General features: G+C 33.9%; 1 protein-coding gene across 5 annotated transcripts in view; it reads right to left on the reverse strand.

Annotated features, from left to right (window-relative positions):
* LOC114327122 (uncharacterized) overlaps positions 1-27,031 on the reverse strand; it is a 160,089-nt gene that overhangs the window by 18,426 nt on the left and 114,632 nt on the right. For all 5 annotated transcript variants that reach the window (XM_050647808.1, XM_028275628.2, XM_028275625.2 and 2 more), the window contains exons 9-18: positions 26,747-26,963; positions 25,285-25,543; positions 22,582-23,101; positions 19,412-19,809; positions 16,027-16,271; positions 9,371-9,626; positions 4,808-4,914; positions 4,400-4,692; positions 1,292-1,526; positions 355-498 (exon numbers count right to left, since the gene is read on the reverse strand). In XM_050647808.1, the coding sequence (XP_050503765.1) occupies positions 355-498; positions 1,292-1,526; positions 4,400-4,692; positions 4,808-4,914; positions 9,371-9,626; positions 16,027-16,271; positions 19,412-19,809; positions 22,582-23,101; positions 25,285-25,543; positions 26,747-26,963 (2,674 nt within the window). The remainder of the gene's footprint in view (positions 1-354; positions 499-1,291; positions 1,527-4,399; positions 4,693-4,807; positions 4,915-9,370; positions 9,627-16,026; positions 16,272-19,411; positions 19,810-22,581; positions 23,102-25,284; positions 25,544-26,746; positions 26,964-27,031) is intronic.

Raw genomic sequence — 27,031 nt, forward strand, 5'->3', positions numbered from 1 at the left:
CATTTCCATTTTCAATAAAAAATCTCTAATAGTTTTCGATATATGAAAAAAAAATCGATTTTTATGTTGTAACTTCAAAGGGCTGTAACTTTTTTTGTGTGCACTATTGTATATAGGTATGTGAGGTTCAATCAACCTATTTTAGACCCCAGAATCTGTGGTATAATTTATGACCAATCTTTTCGGGACACCCTGTATACATCTGTACCTTATGACAGGGCATTTACATGCTTTTCACACTTTATCGATATTATGCAAGCGACGATTCAACCTAAATACCTTATTATCAATAATGTTGGTTTCAACATTGAAAGGATTAAATCAATTTAAAAATAAAACAACGGAATAACTTACCAAAAGATTTGTTGTTTTGCCTTTTATACATTTCTAAACAAGATTTTCGATGCACCATTCGATGTGTTACAGCTTGAAACTTCTTTCTGAACTCCTGTTCAGATTCCGTACTCGATATTGAATCTTTTCGGGAAGATGGCTTGTCTATAACAAAAAAATATCCCTTTACTGATATTTTACCGATTTGCCGTTTGGCATGTCACAATCTGGGCTTCGACATTAACTTTTCCAAACCCAATATCATGGTATTCCACAAGAACCCCCATGAACAAATTACACCCAACATACAAATAAATGGTATCACCCTTCATAGTTTCCAAAAGCTTCATATACCTAGACAGAGAGCTAAATAGTCACCTAGATCACTCAAAAGAAATTAGAAGACGCATTGAAATAGCAAAGTCTGATTTCATGAACATGCGTAAAATGTTCTGTAACTCCAAGCTATCAGTCACAATAACATTGAGAACACTAAAGTGTTATGTGTGGTCTCTATTACTATATGGCGGTGCAACCTTGATATTAAAACAGTATGACGTCAACAAACTGAAATCATTCGAAATGTGGATGTACCGCCGAATGCTAAGAACCAGAAGCTGAATCAGCAGAACTACGAATGAAGAAGTACTAGAAATAATGAAGACACGTCCTCATCTGGTCAATACAATCAAAATTAGAAAGACGTCATATCTAGGACACATAATGCGCCATAGGGAATTTGATCAGCTCCAGGTAATATTAGAAGGCAAGCTCAAAGGTAAAAGGGATCAGAGATTGGACCCACACAACAGGGAATGACTTAATTCATTAAGTCATGTGGTCGTTGTTCTGTCACAACACAGAAAAATTTGCTTTATTAATTACCAACCTCAATAGAGAAGGCACTTATGAGCTTTTTACCTTTGGCGTTAGGAAGAATATCACTTCTCTTACTTACCACTTGGACTTGAGCAGGATGTCCTCGCGATAACTTCGTCCCTTTCGTCAATGTGTATCCAGCAACCTTCCATGTAAGGCACATCGTAAATACCTGTATCGTCCTCGTTTTCTGGTGCCCCAGGCAGAACACTTGGACTGGAATCAGTCGCTTTCAGTTGTTCCTGACTGCTAGTGGTAGATTTAGCCATCGGTCGCAGTTTGCTTTTATATGTGCTAGCTCCACGTTCTTCTGACTAAAAATAGGATATAGATTACATATACCCTACAATAGTAGAAAAGGGATGTAAGAATTTATCTCATTATTAAGATCTTTTAAAATTCCTTAAATTAACTAAATTAATCATTACATATTTATTTATAAAACAATAAACACTATGCATACGTTTAATTGCATAAGTAGAACACCTTAGGTAAAGTGCACGCAATTTAGTTTTGCTAACATCAACAAGGTTGTTTTTTAAACTTGACACAGTAAGAAGCATGAAAGGAACAAAAAGGAAACAAATAAGAGGAATTAGAAATGAGCGAAATGAATTGAAAACAAACATACAAGACATACTAACCATATGGAATAAGCACTATAAAGAAAAATTCGAGGCAAGTAACCAACAAGATGAGGAGAGAGGACAGCAGGCAAGAGAAGTGGATAGAGACAATCGAGTAGACGAAATTCATATCAAAGATATTGAAGAAGGATTGGCAAGAATAAACACTGGAAAAGCGGGAGGTGCCGATGACATAGATCCGGAGATGATGAAGTACGTGGGAGAACGAGGCAAGCTTTGGCTGCTGGAAATAATGAGGGAAGCATGGAGAACAGAAAAGATACCGGAAGACTGGGAAGAAAATTTATTGATACCAATACACAAGAAAGGAGATGAAGCGGAATGTGATAACTATAGGGCTATATGCTTATCATCAGTGGCATATAAAGTCTACACCGGGATAATAGAAAGGAAGCTCAGGAAAGAACTGGAAGGAAAACTAGAAGAACAACCGGCATTTAGGAAGGAAAGAGGAACAACAGATACTATATACATACTGAGAAATATAATTGAAAGGAAAAACGAAATAGGAGAAGACTTATATATTACGTTTATAGATATTAAAGCTGCTTTTGATTCTATAAATAGAGAAGTAGTATGGTCAGTAATGGAAGATCTGCAAATCCCGCAAAAGATAGTAAGCGTGGTAAAAAGTACGTATAGAAACGTACTTGCTAAATTACAAATAAATGGAAACAGATCGCCAAAAATAAACCTAAGGAGAGGAATAAAACAGGGGGACAGTCTCAGCCCAGTTTTGTTTATATTAGTAATGGATAGAGTAATGAAGAGCGCTAAAAGAAGGTCAAGGCAATTACAGTCAATAATAGGGTACAGGAATTTAGTACCAGTGATAATGAAGGGATTACTATATGCAGATGACTTAGTAATAATAGCAGACAATAAAGAGAAAATGCAAAATCTAATCAATATATGGGTGGAGGAAATAGAAAATTTGAAAATGGAGGTAAATGTAAAGAAAACGAAGACCATGATCATGATAGTAACCCAAAAGAAAAGGGAAGAAATAAACCAAACGATATTTAGGTGCAAAAACGAAATAATAGAAACAGTCTCGACGTTTGAATACCTTGGAGTAATAATATCAGAGGATGGAAAGATAGATCAAGGAATCTAATACAGAGCGAAAAAAGCAAATAAGATCTACTATGCACTAAATAAAACAATATTTGGAAAGGAAGAAATAGATAAAGAAATAAAACTGAAGGTATACAGCGCAATCTCTGTGCCAACTTTAATATATGCAAGTGAGACATGGGTAAACAATGCAAAAATAGACAGTACAATAAACGCAGCGGAGATGAAGCAGCTAAAAAAAATAGCAGGGAAAACGAAATTGGACAGAATAAGAAATGAAGATATTAGACAAAGACTGAAACAGGAATCGATAATAACCAAGATACAAAAAAGAAAATTAAAATGGTATGGACACATTAACAGAATGGACCAGGGAAGACTACCAAAGCAGGTGATGGAATCGAAAACATATGGTTATAGCATTACGCTATAATATTTCTGCTAATTATATTATCTTATTTCTTTTATTATTTTTTCTCAAAAACCAAACAACGTTAGTCATTCGAAATGCACATTCAAATATAAAACATGGTTTTAACCTGTCACCATCTGTTTTCTCATCCACATAAAGTGTGTCAACAACTCACTATGCATTCGAGTGTTTTTTGTTGTAACTGTGAAAGCATACACCAGACCTAATAAATGATTTATTAGTCAGTCATCTGGTCAAAAGGGACGAACGATAACAGTAATCGTTGTGGTATTTCTTTTCAGTAACAACTCGACAGGCAGCCGCTTTGGGTCGCACCAAACGCTCTCATTTTTAACAATCGACCTTTCTTCCGAGAGACCTAAACAAAACACATTTTCGTTCCAATAATAAAATTACCGTTTGTTTTATTATATTCATTTTTTAATTAAATTCCGCAACTCACCCATCGGAATATGGTAAAAGAAGGAAAGGGAGGCCAAGGAAGAGATGGATCGATCAGATTATAGAAATTGGATAGGAAAAAGGAAAAACACATCAACAAATGAAAGAGTTAGCAAAGGACCGCAAGAAATGGAAGAGATGGATAGAAGATGAATAAAACCTCCGACGCCCCTAAGGAACATAAGGAGTTTCGAGAAAGAAGAAGAAGAAGACACAGTAATGAAAAAACATAGACAAACATATTTACATAACGATGTATTGATAAATAAGGGAACACGATTAGATTCGGATTAATTACGTCATTTTAGTGAGTCAGACGAGTTAGTTAGTTTTGGGGGCTTGCTACCCTTAGTACAGAATAATGTAGTCATCTGTCAACTGAATATAGTATTTGTTCACCTAATAAACGAGTTATGCCTATTTGAGAGTATTCCTGTTGATCAATCCCAACAACCACATCTTTATAGGGAACTTTCTAACTGTATTCCAACAGCATGGAAAACGGTCAAATAACTTCAAGTAGAAACAAAAAAAAATAATAAAAAAAACCTTTTTCAATATGAAATATATTTTTAACTTAATATCTTACCTTTGCCCTAACTTCTGATTTATACCGGTTCTTCTTATTCTCCAAATAGTTCCTTTCCTCAGATCGAATTCTTCTTTCCAGCTTCTTGAACAATCTACCGCTTGTTTTGACTCTGGGTGAATCCTCAAACCCCGCTGGTGGTTGAACGATCTCTTCGGGATTTTCTAGACTGGATATACTTTTATCTGGGTCATCGGTGGTGACAATATCCACTTCCTTTCCACAGTGGAGACAATGGACTTGATGATCTGCTGTCTGACTGCTCGGGTCGCTGTAGAAAACGCTGTCACTGCCTGAAACAGTGTCAAAAATAACATAATGGAACATTTTCTCTTCTTGTTACTATCGTGTGCTTATTTATTTGATGTATTTTATGAACTTGGAAGAAAATTATTTGTTCAGACTTACCTGGACTCACCGATCTTAGTGACTCAGCACTTAGTGCTTTCAATTTTGTCGAGTCTTCAACCTTCTTTGGACTTTGGCGAGTTAATGATAATGGGGAACTCACTGAACTAAAAAGAAAAATTTATTACAAACAAGATAATGATAGAGAATTCCCATTTATTAATACATGAGGAAATGGAATAAATGCAAGAAACAACATACTGTTTACCAATAATAACATGCAGATTGAAAATGTGGAAAGATTTACGCATCTTGGAAGTGTCATATCAGAAAGCGGAGGTACAGAAGACGATATTCGTATGAGGATAGGAAAAGCTCGACAAGCTTTCAGAATGCTCAACTCTGTTTGAATGTCTGGCCAGTATAATACTCGGAGGACAAATATTCGAATACTCCAGTCAAATGTCATGTCTATTCTAATCTACGGATGTGAAACCTGGAAAGTGACATAAACCCTTGCAGAAAAACTGGAGGTCTTTATTAAGAAATGCCTACGAATAATTGTTCGTATTTTCTGGCCTAACATTAACAGAAACCAAGATCTGCTACACCTGGCCGAACAAAAGACAAAATGAAATAGGGTCCAAAAATTCTCGTTGGATTGGTCATTCACATACACCGAAAAAATAGCTCCAGTATTGGAAAGACTGAGGGGAACCCTCAAGGAAATAGAAAGAGAGGTCGTTCAGCACAAACATGGAGAAGATCGACCATGGAAGAGATAAGAGGTCAATGAATGAGAGAAGATCTTAGCGCAAAATGTTGAATAGATGACGTCAAAAGAACTGGAAGAAATTAAAGGAAGACTATGTTCAACTTTGAACACATAAGGCTGGATGATGATGATGATAAGAACAAGCATATGTCAAAGTATTTCGGGATATTTTGATGTGCGCATTAAATAATAAAAAAGATGGATCAGCTAAGAAAGTGTTGAAGGATTTTATTATAGTCCAGGGCGGATCTGTTTTGAGATGGACGTTGAGAGGCGACTCTAATTTTTTTGCAGAAATTGCTTGGAATTATCCCATATAATAATAATTGAGATATTCTCCCACTCAAAAAGGTCCGGAACATTGTTTAAATAATCAAAATGTCAAAGAATGAAGGAAAAATTCGATTTTTTTCTTCGTTTTTTGATTATAACTTTAAAAGTATTCACTTCTGAGAAAAGTTGCACTAAAATAAAAGTTGCCTAATTAAATTTCCTACAATATAAGATTGGTTAAAAATTTTAAAATTGATACCTCTGTTGCAAAATAGCAATAACTGCGAAAAAAACATACAATAATGTAAATTTAGGTTAGATCGGTTCAATAGATTTTGCAAAATACATTTTGCAATCCAGCTTTCGCAAAAAAAATTCATTTTTTCAAAATGTTGCAGGACTGAAAATAAAGCAGATAGCAAGTTAAATTTTTTTTTACAAATAGAAGAATACTCTACCTTTCATTTGAAATTTGTAAAATTAAAATCGGTTAACTACAACGGCGTCAGGAATTTTTTTTAAATAAGCATTAATTTTTGGTGCTACGCGCAGGACAGCGCAGCGGTGTTCGATTCACACAAGTTGATTTCCACCAAAATTTCTTCCAATCTTTATCTAATATATTATTTTCTTACTCCATATTTTGTTGTATGTTCATATTTTAATTCCACAAATATCAAACTAATTTGATTATTGTTTGTGAAAAATTGTTTAAACAATTGCATATTTTTAAAAATAATAGACTTTTATTTTCTAAGTTAAAATGTATGAACAAAGAAAGTTTTTGCTAAAAAAAGTGTTATTTCAAAGGACAGAGTATGTGTTTTGATTTTGCAATAAACAAATTTATTTATTTATTTCGAAATATACTAAAAATTAAAATTTATCAATCATTATCAAAGGTCATTGGAATGCCCAATCAGAGCGAACGTATCCGCTGTCCTGCGCGTAGCACCAAAAATTAATGTTTATTTAAAAAAATATCTGACGCCGTGGTGGTTAGCCGGTTTTAATTTTGCAAATTGTAAATGAAAAGTGCAGTATTCTTTTATATGTAAAAAAAATTCAACTTGCTCTCTGCTTTATTTTCAGTGCTGCAACATTTTGAAAAAATGAATTTTTTTGCGAAAGCTGGATTATTTAAGCAACCTCAGCAATGTTTTTAAGTTATAAACAATTTTTTGGCTTATAAACAAATTAGTGCTGTGGCCAGGAGGGGGTGCTACGAAAATTTATTTTGCAAAATCTATTAAACCGATCTTAATGAAATTTACAGTATTATTTTATCATATCATGAAGTTTTTCTGGGTGAAATATAAAGGTCCTAAGTTTAGCATAAATGGTTGAAAAACGTAAAATGCGAATATTTGTTTTTTATGTTTTTTTAGAAATTATTGCTATTTTGCAACAAGAGTGACAATTTTTATTTCAGTTAATCCTATACTGTAGGAAATTTAATTACACAACTTTTATGTCGATGCAACTTTTCTCGAAAATGAATACTTTTAAAGTTATAATAAAAAAACCAAGAAAAAAATCGAATTTTTTCTTCATTTTTTGACATTTTGATTTTTTAAACAATGTTCCGGATCTTTTTGAGTGGGAGAATAACTCAAATATTATTATTAACTATTTATATGGGAAATAAGCTTCAATTAAATTGGAAAAATAATTTTATTAACGTTTCGACGCCCAAATCAGGTGTCGTTGTCAAAACACAAAATACTACCATAAAACCAGCTCTGAAATGAACCTAAAACAGCTAAACTTATGGCTAAAATTTAACAAACTGACTTTAAATATTAATAAAACAAAATATATCGCCTTTAGCCCAACAATTGTTGACCAACCTACAAATTTTCATATAAAATTGCATAACGCAAAATGTCAAGGACAAAATTGTGACTGTTCTCAATAGAAAAAGTTTTCTCTAGAAAGTATTTAGGTGTCTTCATAGATCAACATTTACGTTGGTCAGACCATATCACTCATGTCAGTAAACGAATAAGGGCTCTAATGCATAAATTTTATATCTTAAGAGATATTCTACCCAGGAAAAAATTAATCATGGTTTATAACTCACTTGCAGAATCAGTCTTAAGATATTGTATTGTAGCATGGGGTGGCGCGTTTAACAAAACTCTTAACATTTTAGAAACAGTTCAAAATACTCTATTAAAAATAATTTTTAAAAAAAGAAAACTGCATCCAACAAAAAAATTATATGATGAATCCGAGATATTTAGTGTTAAATCCCTCTACATCTACAACTGTGTTTTAAATGTTTATATAAACTCAAAAAAATTTAAATTTCAAAGCAACCGATTAACTCGATCAGTAACAAATATGGATATTAGTATTCAGCAGTTCAAAAAATCAGTAACACAAAGATCCCTAATGTTCTTTGGACCTAAATTTTATAACATAATTCCTATACATATCAAACAAGAACCTAAATTATTTAAATTTAAAAAATACATAAAAACCTATCTAAAAACCCACTTACAATTATTTTTGGACGCAATGTCTTAATGTATGAACGACAGCATAAACAGAGTAGAATTTGGGTGTATATTGGTATTATAATTAACAAAGTATTCAGCAGCTAGAGAGGTTTACCGTCCGTCTTGTTCTGTTGCATTATCTCTTCGATAGTTAGGTATGTTACTTCTTAGTTCCAACCTTAATACTACTTTTATGTACAATTTATACAGTTTCGATTGACATAGTACAGTGCAAAACAGGCAACTCTTGCCTAGGCATGGTGCTGAGTCAGTCGATACTAATAATAATATAAGATTTAAATGTAAAATATTGTACACAAATATTTCTGAATAAATTTGAATTTGAAAATTTGAATAAATTTGAACTACTGAATTAAACAAAAATATTGTTGCTAAGTAAAATATTCTTCTAATAATTTATTTAATCTGACTCATTTATATTGGCAATTCAGACATATATTATACATTTTAAAGTAGAAGACTTTTCAAGGGGTTGATTTCATGTAATCGAATGAACGATCTTTCAGTAAAGTCGTCCCAGGAAGGCAACTCATAAATATTGGCAATATCATTTTAAAGTCTTCTACTTTAGAATGTATAATATATGTCTGAATTGCCAATATAAATGAGTCAGATTAAATAAATTATGAGAAGAATATTTTACTTAGCAACACCATTTTTGTTTATTTTAGTAGTATTTTGTATTTTCACAACGACACACGATTTGGGCGTCGAAACGTTAATAAAATTATTTTTTTAATTTAATTGTGACTTATTTCCCATATAAATAGTTAATCATAAAAATGCCACACGGATATAGCTTCAGAACAACATCAAATATTATTATATGAAATATTTTCAAGCAATTTTTGCAAAAAAATATGAGTCGCCTCTCAACATCCAAATGTACTAATATTTTTACAGATGCCCCCTGGTCTATTAGTCTTTCATGTATACTGACGATATAGTGTTGGTAAAACATATCGCAATAGAACTAGAGAACTCTAGGTGAGAAAGAAGACACAATTTTATATGACAAGTGCTTGAAAGATTCTAACAAAAGATTATTACTTTTTCCTTTCACACGATCCACTTTCAGGAGCTAGATTGTGACTCTGTTTCGACGATTTCTTTCTTGATAAACTTCCCGGTAAACTGGAAGACTTCTTTTCCTGGGCGTTCCTTTGACTCACAGGCGATCTGGGTATTCCTTTCTTCTTGCTGTTTTCTTTAGTTTTCTTTCCCCTTCTCGGAGAATTTTGATTACTGAGATGTTTGACTGCGATGTCGCAACTAGATTCGTCTGAAGTTGCTTTGTTTTCTTTTTCTGAAAGAATAAAATTTTTATTATGATTTTAAGAAATATAAATATTAGTGTGGGCTGATTATCGGAGAATAGGCCATTTTTGGGAAAAGTTATTTACCAGCAATTTTATTGCTGGAATCGAAGCTTATGATTATATAAATATATTAATAATATAGGTATGCAAAGTCCGCAGTTAGTGTGCTACTTTTTTTATTAACAAAATGGCGCCCCCAAATCGTGTTATTTTTTTAATTTTTGCTCCATAACTCCGAACATTTTAACTTTACACCAAAAACACCCTAATAAAAATTCACCGAAATTAAATTCTGCATAAAAACATGTTTTTCCCGATCTGCTCCGACGAAAATTTTCTTCGGAAAATGCGGGTTTTTCCAACAAAATCTTTAAATTTCAAATAAAGTTTTAGATAAGCAATTATCTACCAATAATTAAATAACTTGGTGACATAAAAGCTTTCTTAGTTTAGATTATAGTTCCAGAAACCGGTGAAAATTAAACGAATATTTTAGCAACAATTCAATTGTTAATTAATAATTTACGGTCGCAATAATAAAATTGCTGGTAAATAACTTTTCCATGAATTTTGCTAATTAGCTCAGAGTATAGGTACCTGCAGAAATTGAACCACATAAGATATATAATTAGTTACCCATTCCCAAAAAGTTAAACAAAATAACACTTATACATATTGCTAGAATAGGCATGAATGAACAGGCAGGAACTGAGATGCAAATTGTAGGTCTCCCCTGGCCCTCTTTGATTTCAGCATTCGGATGGTTTGTAAATAATAGAAACCACGAAGGTGTTGCCAGAAACTTGGTCTCAATAAAGGTTTGATTTTTGATATTATTTTTAATTTTATTAAAGTAAAACCGTAAAACTTTGAATTGTAATATATTTTAGTGTATGTGGTGCCATCTATGGAAAAGTAGTTATAGTCTTACAATGAAAATTACTATTACTCTGGGCATTCTCTGGGCTAATTATCAAAATTCATGGAAAAGTTATTTACCAGCAATTTTATTGCTGGAATCGAATTATAAGATCCTATATATTAATAATATAGTTATGCAAAGTCAGCAGATAGTGTGCTACTTTTTTTATAAACAAAATGGCGCCGACAAATCGTATTTTTTTCAATTTTTTCTCTATAACTCCGAAGATTTTAACTTTACAACAAAAACACCCAAACAAAAATTCACCGCAATTAAATTCTGCATAGAGATATGTTTTTCACGATTTGCTCCGACGAAAATTTTCCTCGGAAAATGCGGGTTTTCCTAACAAAAATTCTAATTTTCAAATAAAGTTTTAGGTAAGTAATTATTAATCAATAATTAAATAACTTAGTGACATCAAAGCTTTCTTGGTGTAGATTGTAATTCCAGAAGCCGGTGAAAATTAAACGAATATTTTAGCAACAATTCAATTGTTAATAAACAATTTACGATCGTAATAATAACCAAAATAATCATGATACATTGATCAAACTTATAAAGGTTATAAAGATGAGATGCTTATTTAATATTTTATCGACAAAATATAAATTTTTCTTTTTTTTGCATAATCTTCAAATTTTGAAAAAAAAATAGTTATAATACACTGGTCTAATTAGTAAAGTACAAAGAAAGGTTATTTACCAGCAATTTTATTGCTGGAATCGAATTATAAGATCCTATATATTATTAATATAGGTATGCAAAGTCCGCAGATAGTGTGCTACTTTTTTTATAAACAAAATGGCGCCGACAAATCGTATTTTTTTCAATTATTGCTCTATAACTCCGAAGATTTTAACTTTACACCAAAAACACTCAAATAAAAATTCACCCCAATTTAATTCTACATAGAAGCATGTTTTTTCCGATTTGCTCCGACGAAAATTTTCCTCGGAAAATGTGGGTTTTCCCAACAAAATCTCGAATTTTCAAATAATTTTTTTGGGACAATAATTATTTATCAATAATTATATAGCTTGGTGAAATAAAAGCTTTCTTGGTATAGATTATAAATTCAGAAGCCGGTGAAAATGAAACGAATATTTTAGCAACAATTCAATTGTTAATTAAAAATTTACAGTCGCAATAACAACCAAAATAATCATGAGACATTGATCAAACTTAGAAGGATTATAAAGGTGTGATGCCTATTTAATATTTTGTCGACAAAATATAAATTTTTCATTTTTTTGCATAATCTTTAAATGTTTAAAAAAAATTGTTATAAAAAAATTAACATTTCTCAGAAATTGTTTATTATATTCTAATTTTATAAAATACTTAAAATGCGTATTTCATAGGTCCTGAAAATGAATGCTTTAAAAAAAATTTCCAACCATTTGCAAAAAAGTTATGAAACAGCAAAGTAAATATACGAAACCTCCGTTGTTTATAATTTGTTTTAATTGTTTCAAAGCTTAAAAGTGAGTCTATGGTACAATCTAATTACTCACAAAGAATGTCAAAAATTAGTGCAATGGTTATATTTTAATCAAAGATTAAAAATACTTTTTTTTGTAATTTTTAAAGCAAAAATAGGCCTGATACAGAGTCGGAGCTAAAATGTTCACTCGAAGCGACTGACACGCAGCATATATTATTTATAAAAGTGTACGTCTCGCGCGGCCGGTCGTCGCTCCGAGTGAAAATTTCAGCTACAGTGCTGTATTATTCTACTTCCGCGCGTGTAAATTACAAAAAAATATATTTATAATCTTTAATTAAAATATAACCATTAAATTGATAATCGATATTTTTTGTAAATAATTAGCTTGTAGATTATACTCACTTCTACGCTTTGAAAGAATTAAAAATATATATAAATACCGTAGTAATCGTATGTTTATTTTGCTGTTTCATAACTTTTTTGTAAATGGTTGCAAAAAAGTTTTAAAGCATTCATTTTCAAGATATTTGAAATGCGCATTTTAGCTATTTGTTAAAATTACAATATAATAAAAACTTTCTGAGAAACGTTAATTTGTTTATAACTATTTTTTTTAAACATTTAAAGATTATGCAAAAAAATAAAAAATTTATATTTTGTCGACAAAATGTTAAAAAGGCATCTTATGTTTATAAGATTTCAAAGTTTGATCAGTGTATCGTAATTATTTTGGTTATTATTGCGACCGTAAATTATTAATTAACAATTGAATTTTTGCTAAAATATTCGTTTAATTTGCATCAGCTTCTGGAACTATAATCTAAACCAAGAAGGCTTTTAAGTTACCAAATTATTTAAATATTGGTAGATAATTACTTATCTAAAACTTTATTTGAAAATAAAAGATTTTGTTGGGAAAACCCGCATTTTCCGAGGAAAATTTTCATCGGAGCAGATCGGGAAAAACACGTCTCTATGCAGAATTTAATCACGGTGAATTTTTATTTGGGAGTTTTTGTTGTAAAATTAAAATCTTCGGAGTTACAGAGCAATAATTGAAAAAACACGATTTTCTGGCGCCATTTTGTTTATAAAAAAAAGTAGCACACTATCTGAGGACTTTGCATACCTATATTATTAATATATAGGATCTTATAATTCGATTCCAGCAATAAAATTGCTGGTAAATAACTTTTCCCAAAAATGGCCTATTCTCCGATAATCAGCCCAGACTATATATAGTATTTTTACTACAAAAGCGATATTACGTAGGTCAAAATTTTTGACGTAAGAGAACTGTCAAAAAATTAGAATGTAACTTTTCATTATTTTCATGTTTATTATAAATATGGCAATAATGAAAAGTCACATTCTAATGTTTTGACAGTTCTCTTACGTCAAAAATTGTGACCTACGTAATATCGCGTTTGTATACTACATTCGCTCTCGCGAGATTTTTTTTGACACTGACGTTAGTAATTTCTTTTTTGAAAAATTCAGTTGTCAGAAGTGACTGGAAATTACTACAAAACCAACGCACCTGCTCATATCCAATATTATTAATAGTAAACAGACATAAAAATAACATAAACCTTACGCCAATCAATATTTATTTATTTAAACCATTATAATGTATTGATAGCAAATGAGAAAATTATTTATTTTACAAAATAAAAATATTTTGTAGAAATAAACTTAACAAAATTTTATGAGATTAGTAGACACTCCCACTATTTCTAATAATTCTTCTTTTTTTAATGAAAGATTAAGTTGATTTGAGTTGATTTTAGCAGTTAATAGTGTGAGGTAGGAATTTTTGTGTTGTACGTTTCCTATTCCGAATGTCTCAAAAAAAATCTCGCGAGAGCGAATGTAGTATAGTAAAAATACTATATCTAAATACTCACACCTCAAGATTCGAAAATAGGGCTTTTCATTCACAGTCATTTGTTTCGAGCTTCTGTCATGTGTCGCATAGTATTAATATATCTACGTCATACGTTATTGGTATTACCAATGATACAAACCAAAGACGTATGACGTAGATATATTAATAATATGTGACACATGACAGAAGCTCGAAACAAATGACAATCGATGAAAAGCCCCATTTAAAACTTTTAGATGGGTTGCCTGCAGTTTCTCAACTGTCATCAATACGCCTAACTTCACGCGCAACTTTGATACGAGGGAATCCAACGATCTGTCAAACTATTCCAATATGTCTGGCGGCTGGCATGCAATACATTGAAGGCATATGATAGTATATAATAGTGTTATTTTAGTATTTTAAAGTAATTTTCGTATTTTATGTCCGTGTAAGTATTGCTAAATACTTCTGTGACATAGTAAAAAATATTGCTTACGTCAATAAACTTTAATAAGTAGTTAAAAGGTTTTAACTAAGTAATTTGGAAGATTGAAGAAAGCTAGGTTAACAAATTTTATGTTTTATAAGTTTAATAAAAAATAATATTGAGCATCCCTAAAATAGATTTTAGGTAAAATCATCGAGATAATATATAAATTTTATTATTTTAGGTACCTAGTAATACCACATTGTATCTTAAATTTGGAATTTTAATTTAAATAAAGTATCTAATAAAATCGCTTGTGTGCAGTGTTGCCAGAGAAATTTTTGTAAATGCACCGGAATGACTGGAATAGTGACACAAAGTACTAAACCAACACATTTTGTACAAAAGCTTAAAAAAACGTCGTTTAATATTATTTGAAGCAAATTTGTTATGTCACAAAATTTTAGGTTTTTACTTTAGGAGACTTTAGTATCAAAAGTTTGGTTGTTAATTGTATCAAATTGGTACAATTGTAACAACTCTGGCAACGCTGAATTGCCTGCCATACGTCCTGTTATTAAAAATCACGTGGTTTGGATGGCCTAATTATAAAAAAAATATGCATTGAAATCCTTTTCGTATACTCTACCTTATCGGTAGAGTCTTGTTGACAAACTACAGCGTGTCCCTAACACGGCACGCCAGGTTTTCTCAACACGACTCTACCTTATCGGCAGAGTCTACGAGCAGTGTAGGGTAAGTTGAAGCTGTAATTACAAAAAAAAGAAATATGTATGTCTTTGTACTCGCTTTATCACGCTTAACGGGTTACGGGATCTGGATTTCAATGCATATTTTTTTTTTATAATTCTCTTATCAAAGTTGCGCGTGAAGTTAGTCGTATTGATGACAGTTTCTGGTGACAAACTGAATTTGTGCCTTCTAAAATTTGCAAGAGAAACGAACGATAAACAAAACATACTAGGGGAAATCTAAGATTGCATTCCACAACCCATCAATTTATCTAGGTGAAATTCCATAGAATTTTGATTCCTTGTACTCAGATAGGAGTAAAACTAAGAGAAAATGAAAGACAGTTAATATTTCATTCTGTTTCAGAGACAACCCTCATCCTCTTACGTACGTTTCAACGTATTGGAATCTTCAGAGAGGCCTGTTATCTGCTATGAATCAAAACCAAAACGAACTGTCTTACTAGGCAAAATTATACGATATAATTTGCTGTTAGATGCTCTAGCAACATCTATTTAACACAGTGAGAAGTCTTAGATCCGAAAATCTAAAACTTTCATCGTTGGAACCAAAATGCGCAAGGCAAACGAACGATAAGTGAAACAGACTAGGGGGAATCTAAGACTGCATTCCACAATCAGTCAATATATCTAGGTAAAATTCCATCGAATTGATAGAAGACAGTTCTATTGAAGACAATGATAGAGGTTTTAACAACGATGAAAGTTTTCGGTTTTCGGATTTAAGACTTCTTAGTGTGTTAAATAGATGTCGCTACAGCGTCTAACAGCTAATTATTTCGTATACATAATTTTGCTTACTAAGACAGTTGGTTTTCGTTTTGATTCAGAGCAGACCACAGGTCTCTCTGAAGATTCAATAGTGTGAAACGTACGTAAGAGGATGGTGGTTATCTCTGAAACAGAATGAAATATTACCTTTTTTATTATGAGATAATGATTTACCTTGTATATGAGCTTGTTTTTTGAGCTGCGAGTTTTTTCTACTGCCCTGCATGGGGCTTCTCATTCGCGGCTTAGATCTTTTCGGTTTTTCGGCGGATGGTGAAGCTTTGATATTCCTCTTATTGGGTTTGGTGTTCAAGATGGAGTATGTTTCGAGATATGACTTGTTGGGGTTATTTGATAAGTCTAGGGTAAAGTCTTTGCAGCGACGATGGTGGTTGTTCTTCGGCGACGTCCAGGTTGTGCTGAAAGAAAGAAGAAATTATTACCGCCAGAATATAACATTCGATACCTGACAAAGGTAGATGACAAAAAGGAAGACCACAAATGAGATGGGTAGATGACAGCTCAGGGTACAGATATTATGGAAGGAGTTGTGGAAGGCCTATGCCAAAAATGAACGACAGAAGGCTAGAAAGAATAAGAAAAAGTCTTATAGCTTGATATAAGTTATTATTATAGCCTGATATTAATTTAAACTTTTTATATTAAATGATTCGTCAAAACTAACATTCCAAACAAAAAAAATGGAGAATATTATATTCTACGTGCAGACTGTCCACGATCTAATGTAGGTTAGATCAAATATTTTCCAAATTTCAACTATAGCGGCTGTTTCTTTTTATAAACCTGAATTATCCTAGAAGCCACTAAAACTATGAATCTTTCAACCAAAGGGATGATGGCATCTGGTTACCTTGAACACCAAAACATCTCACGGGTAAAAGGGCATAAGAGCAGCAGTATTTTCATAAATAGTGAACTATGTAATAGTAAATATATTTGATAATTCAGTAGACTTTATTCGGAAGGATTTAGTCTTCAGATATAAAACACTGAAGGGGGAAGAAGAACATATTGGCTTCAAAATCTGCAAAAGTGGTTCAAATACCTCTACAACCGGACTATTCCGAATAGCTATTACGATAGGCATCGTAAGAAGAAGAACAATGTGCCAACTACGACTTTCAATCGCATTGACCAACATGGAGAAGGTATAAAACGATAGGTCTGTTCCAACAAACATCAAACTAGTCAGAAATAGCCAGCAAACAGTTGGTCAGTGAGGGAACATAATATAGTTATCAGTGCTATCCCCTCTATCCGCGTTGGTCGACTATTTGGTGATAGTTTCTGACTGATTTGGCTGCTTGTTGGAACAAACCGTATATAAACAACATCTCTGTAAGTCTATGGTCTCTAATACACGCTGAACGCAGCCTACGGCGTCTATTGGATACCACCGGCTAAGTCGGTGTTGACTTCAATTCACCCCGTAATTTGAATTTGTTTTAGAATTACTCCTTTTTAACTGTTTTCTGTTGTAAGATAGTTTTCGTCTTTCAAAGTTTACTAAAAGTAACGAAAATAAACAATTTTCCTACGGAGTGACGTTATACGCAGCCTACAGCCTCAATTGGAGACCACAGCCTAAGAAAAGGCGCTTTATATATAGGGTGAGGCAGATAAAGGGCCTATTAGAAATATCTCGACAACTAAAGGTAAGAGAATTATGAAAATTGGAATACAGGGGTTTTGAGGTATGAACTATTTAATGAAAATAATTTGGTAACTTTGCTACTTCTGGTTATACCGGATGTTGATTGTAACATCGTTTTTTTAAATGGGGCACCCTGTATATTTTTACATTTTTGGATTCTGCTCGATGTCTTCTTTCTTAAAATATGAGGTTTTGTAATATTATACACGGTAGTTTACAAGATAATTAAGGTTTTTTATAAATTTTGCAGCAAACTTCACACCCTGTAGAATTGTACTGATTTGCTACTAACAACTCCATTTATGTTTAAATGATTTTTCATTTAGTCTTTTATTATTAAAAATTATTCATATAGCGAAACGTTTAATTTTAGTATACAGGGTGGGTCGAAACTCGGAATGATCATTTTCTGAGTTTTCTTAAATAGAACACCCTGTATTTTAGTATTGTAATGAAATGATATTTTATAGTACTTTTTTATTTCTTAAGCATTCCCTATATCTAACTGCTTTAATTTGTAAGATATTCGTAGTTCTTTAAGCCAAACATTAATTGCAACAAAAATTACGTGAAATTTTATTAGGATTGCCATGAAAATATTCAATCATAAATATTTTTTTGAAAATAAATACATGTTAATCTAGAATGATCCTTGAATCATTAAAAACAAACCATAGACACTTAGATTACGAGAACGTTCATACTAATATGCAGATTCTCAGTGACACTAACATTTAATTCATTTTAATCATTTACAATAGTTTTTGTTCGATCAGATTTCTCGTAATCTAAATGTCCAGTTCGTTGAAACCGCTCTAGTAAATTTTGAAAAGTTTCTCTTTTTGGTTGTCATTTATCATAGAATTGCTGATGATAAATTCTTATTGCTAGTACTTAGCACATTTTTATTTGTTCTACTATCCTAGAACAAAAAAACATCTGAATCAGTTCCTCATTAGAAAAATTCAAATTAGTAATGGTAGCAAAGCAACTGGAACTTCAAAAATAGTTAGATTGTTTAAGCAAAGCTTATTTTAGTTTAAGCATATTTAGTGTCAAAGTCATGGCCAACTAGATAGAATCTTGTATGTTTTTATTAATATTAAACACACTAACAATCTTAACTACGTAGGTATTTTGATATATCAATCAGTATTAATAAACTAAGGGTCAGTCGAGATTAATATGTGTTTATTTTCGAAAAATTATTTATGATTAAATATTTTCACGGCAAACTTAATAAATTTTCACGTAATTTTTTTGCAATTAATGCTTTGCTTAAAGAACTACAAATAACTTACAAATTAAAGCAGTTAGGTATAGAGAATGCTTAAGAAATAGAAAAGTACTATAAAATATCATTTTATTACAATACAAAAATACAGGGTGTTCCTTTTAAGAAAACTCAGAAAATTCTCATTCCGAGTTTCGACCAACCCTGTATACTAAAATTAAACATTTCGCTATATTATTAATTTTTAATAATAATAGACTATATTAAAAATCACTTGAACATAAATGGAGTTTTTCATATCAAATCAGTACAATTCTACAGGGTGTGAAGTATGCTACAAAATTTATAAAAAACTTTAATTATCTTTTAAACTACCCTGTATAATATTACAAAACCTCATATTTTAAGAAAGAAGACATCAAGCAGAATTTAAAAATGTAAAAATATACAGGGTGTCCCATTAGAAAAAACGAAGTTATAATCAACTTCCGGTATAACCAGAAGTAGCAAAGAGACCAAAATAGTTTCATTAAATAGTTCATACCTCAAAACCCCTGTATTCCAATTTTCATGATTCTCTTACCTTTAGTTCTCGAGATATTTCTAATAGGTCATTTATCTGCCTCACCCTGTATACTTGATGTACTTACTCATCTTCCATGGGCGATTCATAATACCCAGACGATGAATACCTAACGCTTCTTTCATCGTCAGATACATTAGGGGGGCAGACTTTTTTATTTCTTGAAGGCACTGTTTCCGTAAATCTATCCAGCAAATCCGGAGTGGATCCCACGCTGTAACTTCCACAAGAGGAGCTGCTGTCCTCGGACGGAGTCGATCGGCCGGTGCGGATATTAGGCACTGGAGTATTGCAGAGGCTGTGGGAGGAATCACCAACCGTTGTTGAAGCGCTGGTGCATGGAGGAGGAGGGGAGAAGGATGGGACTACCATGTCGTCGCTGATGGCGTCCAAGCCTCGAGCGCTTTCCAGGCTTGAGCCGTCGGTTATATGGGCTTGTTGAAGGTTGTTATAGAATTCGGGACCCTAAACAAGAACAGTGTTTTTAAATAAATATCTAACAATTTATTACATACGTGGGTGGTCCGACAAGTACTTAGCCTCACCGCTTGATGGCGCCACTATCGCAAACAAGGGCGGATGCAGGACCGATTTTCGTGAGGGGCCATGAACTTTTTTTTGGGAGGGGTACCGGGGGTCTGGGGGTAATTTTTATTAATTAGGGCTACAATGGTGAGTTTTAAGGCACTTTTCTAACACTTTTGATTGCCATAAAGTCGTTAAAAACTCATCGTTTTATAGTGCAGTATTGTTTAGATCCAAGTGCAGTTCTTTCAACAAGTTTAATACTATTTTTCCCAATTCTTCTCCTGTCGGGCCATGTTCTTCCCCTCTTTCTAGTATTTCAATAAATATTTTTATGTTCTCATAAGCGTCAATAATGGACTTGACAAATCTTCACGAATGTTGTTCTTGTGTGTGTACCTATCTCAAATTTAAAGAAAGCTCTTTCAAGTGAGATACGTCGGTGGTTTCGTCAAATACGACAGAGTAATAATTTGCGCTTTGAACCTGATTCATTATTTCAATTATTTCTTCACCACATTATGTTATCAATTAATCAATTGATATTGATTGGTTCTACTAATGTATGTTGCTCGGGAAGATGCTATGGATAGGTGTTGTTTAAGAATCTTATCTCCTGATGCGATATTAAACCTTCACAATTCCCTGAAATTCCCCTTATTGCTAGATCCAGCATCTTCGTCCAGAAGCAGAAGGCCATCTACATGATGGCCTCTTAGAGGGATATTTTGTCGATTTAAGAACACTATAGTCTCTACTATTGGTGGTAGTATTTCTCTATTCTCTTGTATCTGTTTAGACCTCTGAGAGTTTATCTGGTTAATGATTGACTTTTGTAGAAAATCTAGCTAAACCTGAACGCACTCCTTGTGGTCTGATGTTTTTTCATGGAATTGTATGGCTCCGTCGTTGTCAATTGTAGTTTGGCGAAAGATGTTAAAGATTTCATGATAAGCCTTTGCAAAACAATCCTTTTTGAATGTGCGAAAGTACCAATTCTTTGTTCTAAGTGCTGGTGACCCAAGTAACGCTTCATTTCTTTTTTATTCTTTGTGCACAGAGTATAGAAATTGATACGATTTTGATGGCCGCCAAGGTCGTTCTAACCATTGGCACTTTGTAAAATTATCAACATTTTGATTTACACAACATCCAATGTCATTCTTGAAGCTTCCGTTACTGCTTTTGTTCAATTTTTGTCCAGATATATTTATCCCCTGTGTTGTACATATATGTGTTTGAAACTAAAAACATTTGAACTGCAAATATTTAACTTGATATTTTTTTTATTCTCGGAGGGGCTATGGCCCCCATAAAAGCCCTCGCAAAAGAAACCTTCTACCATATAATGCATTCTTGTAGACGGCTAATATCAAAATGGCAGCAGAATTAAAATTGTAGCTTAGGAAAAAAAAGCAATATCGATTGGTGATTCGATTCTTGCTTTTGGAAGGCAAATCACGTAGCGCAATCAAAGAGCGCTTGGATGCTGTGTACGGTGACTCTTCTCCTTCGATGGCAACTGTCAAAAATTTGTTTAACGTGTTTTAACGTAGTTGGACGTCAGCTTTTGATGAACCATGCCTAGGTGTTCCCCAAATGGCTAACATGGAAGATCTTCTTCTTCAGGTGCTATCTTTGCTACGGAGGTTGGCAATCATCATAGCTATTTTAATTTTTGAGGCAGTAGCTCTAAATAGTTGTTTTGAGCTGCGTCCAAACCATTTTCTTAGGTTCTTCAGCCACGAAATTCGTCTTCTTCCGATGCTTCTTCTGCCATCTATATTTCCTTGCATTATGAGTCGCAGGATGCCATACTTCTCGCCCCGCATCACATGTCCGAGATACTGTAGTTTTCTTTCTTTAATTGTAAGTTCAACTTCCTTCTCTTTACCTATTCTTCTCAGTACTTCGTTGTTCGTAACTCTATCTACCCAGGAAACCCTCATAATTCTTCTATAGGTCCACATTTCAAAGGCGTTAAGTCGTCTCATTGTCTCTACATTTAACGTCCATGATTCCACTCCATAGTAGAGTACACTGTGTACGTAACATTTTGTTAGGCGTACTTTAAGAGCTAATGTTAAATCTTTACTACATAGGACCTTTTTCATTTTCATAAAATTAGAACGTGCTTTTTCGATTCTGACTTTGATTTCTGCAGTGCACAAAAATCCACAATCTCAAATCGATATACGACCTCAAATCGATCCACGATTCAGTAGGCATCTCAAAAGGCCGCGTGGGTCATACTCTGCATGAAATTTTAGGCATGAAAAAGCTGTCGGCGCGATGGGTGCCACGTTTGCTCACTCCAAACATTAAGCGCAACCGTGAGACCACTTCAAAGTCTTTGACGCTATTTAAGCGAGATCCGAAGAAGTTTCTACGGTACTGGTACACACTCGAGACCAAGGAACAGGCAAAAAAGTGAATGGCACCCGGCGAACGGGCTCAGAGCCGGGAAATCGGCCGGAAAGGTGATGACCACCATTTTTTGGGATTCACAAGATGCGATCTACATTGATTACCTGGAGAAGGGCAGAGCGATGACAAGGTTTTACTATGCCGAATTATTGGGCGGATTCGACGCCGACACTACGAACTGTTGCCCCATCCACCGTATTCTCCAGATTTGGCCCCGTGCGACTTTTCCTTTTATAGGCTAAGAACTTATCGGATCGCCCTAGTATATGAAAAATCAGAATTTACCTTAATAGAACCACTTTTTCTTGAGCTGTCTGTACCAGAATTGGCAGTGATATAGTCGTCAGTAGTAGTACTTTCTGATACATCCGTATTAGTTCTACAAGAATCAGTTCTAGACAGCAAAAGATCAGGAACTACAGCAGGAAGAGGCGATCCAACGGGTGTTTCTGGCGTGAATTTTTTCCTTATCGGTAAAATATTCTCCACTGATAAGTATTGTCTTGGAGGAAATACCGTTGCAGGAGATTCCACAGTCTTCGCCGGAGATACTTTTCTTAAATATGTTAGGTTTTGGTCCACAGTTTCTTCGTCTAGGTTCTCGGTGTCCATGGAAGATCTTTGTTGGTGTTGAATCATGAGCATGTGTTTTCTTTTTGATGATGGAGTTAGAGCGATGGATGTAGAAACGGGTGACGTGGCTGAATTGAACTCTGAGCTGCTTAAGATTGTTCCGTTGTCAGTTCCTGAGTCCACTTGTAGGACTGTCGCTTGCGATTCGTTCCAAATTCCGTCGGACTGATCCCTTGAACGTAAAAGTTTTATTATTAAACAGAAAACATTACTACACATAAATGTAACATGTAACATGTAACAAAGAAGCTATACACCAATGTGAATTTAACCATAAATAATCAGCCAGTTCAAAGAGTTACGTCCTACAAATATTTAGGGGTTTGGTTCACTGATACTAATGACCAGACAAGAGAAATCAAGAGGCGAATAGAGATAGCGAGACAATCGTTTGTCAAAATGAAAAAGTTCCTATGCAGCCGAGACATAAATATGTATAAACTTAAGAACGAAAATGTTAAGGTGCTATGTTTTCTCCGTTCTGCTGTACGGCATAGAAGCTTGGACACTGAAAAAGATAAACATCAAAAACATTGAGGCATTCGAGATGTGGTGCTACAGGAGAATGTGGAAAATACCATGGACAGAAAGAGTAACAAATCAAGATGTTTTGCTGAAGATGGGAAGGAATGCGAAGTCATAAAAACCATACAAACGAAAAAACTGGAATATCTAGGCCACATAATGAGAGGAGAAAAGTACTCTCTGCTAAGACTCATAATGCAAGGAAAAATTTCGGGAAAGAGAAATGTGGGACGTAGGAGGATTTCCTGGTTGCGCAATTTAAGGGAGTGGTAAGGGTGCAGTTCAATACAGTTGTTCAGAGCTGCAGCCAACAAAGTTAAGATTGCTGTGATGGTAGCCAACCTCCAATAGGAGACGGTACTGCAAGAAGAAGAATATGGATCTTGGACAAACACCTTGGTGGAGCAGAAAACTGGAAAACTAAAAAAAGAAGTAAGGAGGTTATCGAATAAAGCCAAAGAATTGTAGAACTGTGAAACATACAGAAAAACTTTTACTGAATACAATAAACAGATAAGAAGAGTGAAACGAGAATCTTGTAGGAGGTTGAGTCAGAGTTCAGATATATTTTTAGAATCCACAAGATTCTTTTTAAGGATCAGGTATAGGAACCACACCTAGGTACTTAAAAGACCTTAGGGCACCTTTGCCGAATCTAAAAACGAAACGCTAGAGCTTCTTCTAAACTACTTCCCAGGTTTAACAATTATTGATGAGCATACTCAAGCTGATAACATAGAATGACCTAAAGATCCTAGGAAAGAAGACTAGGAAATAGTACTAGGTTATATACCAAAGACTTGAGCAACCGCAAAGGTGGTGTACATACAAAAAATAGGACGACAAAATAACGAAACCGATCAGTCTTACATCATTTCTGTTGAAGTAAATAAGAACAATTCTTGATAGATATATTAAGGAGCGGCTATTGATGGATCATCATCTCAGTGCCAACCAGCATGCATCCAGAAGGAAAATCAGTCACTACATGAACAATGGAGAGATTGCATTAATCGCCTTTCTAGATACAGAAGGCGCATTTAATAATGCACTACCAAATTATCTTTATGGTGCAGCAGCATCAAAAGGAATATTCGCAACTGTGTGTGTGTGTTTTCACAAAGAGGGGATGACATTAGATGAACTTTTTGCCACAGATATTTGGAAGTTGAAGATTGAAGATGTCATTGGATCAAAGCAATGTTGGAAAATAGGCTGATTCTAACAGACCTAGACCTGTAAGGAGAGGAGATTTTGGCCAAAACAACTAGCGGATTCCCACGGAGGGAATGCTTCCTCCCATCCTGTGTTCACTCTTGGTGGATGACTTTATCTCGCTCCCTAACGCAGGTGGTAGAAGTGCAGGGGATAGAAGTGCAGGATCTAGTAATTATGGTAAGAAGAAAATATGGTAATGTTCTATCCAGAACACTCCAAAGAACATTAATTATCCTTAGTAGGTGGTGCGACAGGGAAAAACTTGCCAATTCTAGAGAAACAGTAGTAGTCTGTTTCAAAAGGAGACGGAACCTAGGTTATCTGGATAGAGAAACCGTCAAACGACCATTTTGTAAACTTTCGAAAACTCTTATTCATCAACCTTCGAAAAATAGATCCAACCATAGTATGATTTAAGGACCAGGTGGAAGACCTGGTAGAACACCCAAGACCAACTATATGGCTTGTAGAGCCAATGATGGTGATGAGGGATCAGAGTTAGTAATACAGTAAGATGGAAACATTGGTATTGTGTACCAGAAATAAATTAGTAGGTATTGAAATTGTATGGCGAAGTATTTTAACAGGAATATAAAAAAATTACTTATTTACCTGGTCTCGTTAGCTAAAGAATCATTCGAAGTGAAAGGAGAAAGTTTTGCGTGCGGTAGAAAACTTATGGAAGGTACAATCGAATCATCCTTTAGCCAATTCTCCATGTTGATGTGTTGTTCTCCATTAAATTCGTGAGTGTCCAAGTACGTTCTGCTATAAATTAAATGTTCGTGAAAATCCTCGTCGATCGAGTCCTGGGCGTACATTCCATTGTCCAGTGAAGAATAGACGTTTTCTTCCAGGGGTTTACAGACTCCTAAAATATTAAAAGATTATATTAATTAATAAATAATATTACACATATTTACACAGTTATTACAATCTTGCAGTGTTCAAAAGAAAACAACTTGAAGGCCTTTGAACTGCAGCGGATTAACATATGCACATATAGCCAAGCAGCTATTGGGGCTCTATAAGCCCTAATGTGAACTCTAGGCTGGTGTGGGAATGTCAACATGAACTCGACAGGCTGCTGCAACATAACAGTGTTATTCTGGTATGGGTTCCAGGCCATTGGGGCATTTACGGTAATGAAAGAGCTGGTGCACTTGTCAGGAGAGCATCAGCTACAAAATGTCCAGAGCCGGCCGTGAGAGTGCGAAAAGGCACCATCCGCGAACGTAAAAAAGCCTGGATTCGAAGCCAACACAACTCACATTGGGAGGGTGTACCCGGTTAAACACATGGCAAGATTTATATCGGGCGGATATGTGCTAGTACGGCTGATTTATTGCTGAAAACAAGCAGGAATCAGCTCAGAGTTATAACAGGTTTCCTTATTGGGCCTGCACCAGTTAAGGGTCACCTGCATACAATGGGGCTGTTCCATGGAGACTTGAGCTGCAGACTCTGTAGAAGATAACCTGAAACAGTCAACCGTATCTTGCATGACTGCGAGGCATTGGATCGAAGGCGGCAAACACTTTTTGGAGACATCAAAGTGACTCAAAATATGGCACCCACCTACTAGACCTGTATAAACTAGTACAGGGTTCCAGAATTCTGGAATGGGTTTCGTAAAGGAATGGAAGATGTACAATAAGCCAAGTGGCTGCAGTACGACTGATTCATAACAGACGGCTTCCAGGAAAAAAGTATATTACACATGCAATATGTAGTTCATTCTTTCGCTAAAAGTGAAAGAATTAGAAGTGCAGAAAGAAAGTTAAAAATTAAGTTTAATAATATCTTATTAAAATTTATACCATGCATACTTGCCAACAAATTATTTGATAAAACCGTATCTTAATCCTATTACAAAGTCATTTATATTTGAGTAGTATCGTTAAATTTCGAGAGCTAAAGATACTGAATAGCAGTATAATAATTAAAAGTATAACTGATTAACAATAGATTACTTTCTACCTGCACCGTAAACTTAACCATACCATTCAAATACAAATGACCGTGCCATAAGCTTAAGAATAAGGTTCCTCAAATATCTTGATAGAGACTATACCTTCGTTTTGAATCGGCATTTTCTGGAAATACGGCGTGAATATCCTTTCATCGTCATCATTATGAACATCCTCGTGGCTAACAGAATGAACTGGCTTTTCAGGAACAACACAGTCATCTGATATTTTTACTCTTCTTTGTTCCAACAAAATTTCGCCATCCGACAGAGCCTTCATCAGGGTTCTTTTTGACATTTTGCTTGAAGGGGAAAGTTGCGGCTAAAATAAAACAAAAACTATTAAAAACTATAATGTTCTCTAAAGTATGAGTATTTTGGAACATTAGA

The sequence above is a fragment of the Diabrotica virgifera genome, chromosome 3 (genome assembly GCF_917563875.1).
Source record: "Diabrotica virgifera virgifera chromosome 3, PGI_DIABVI_V3a".
Lineage (NCBI taxonomy): Eukaryota > Metazoa > Arthropoda > Insecta > Coleoptera > Chrysomelidae > Diabrotica > Diabrotica virgifera.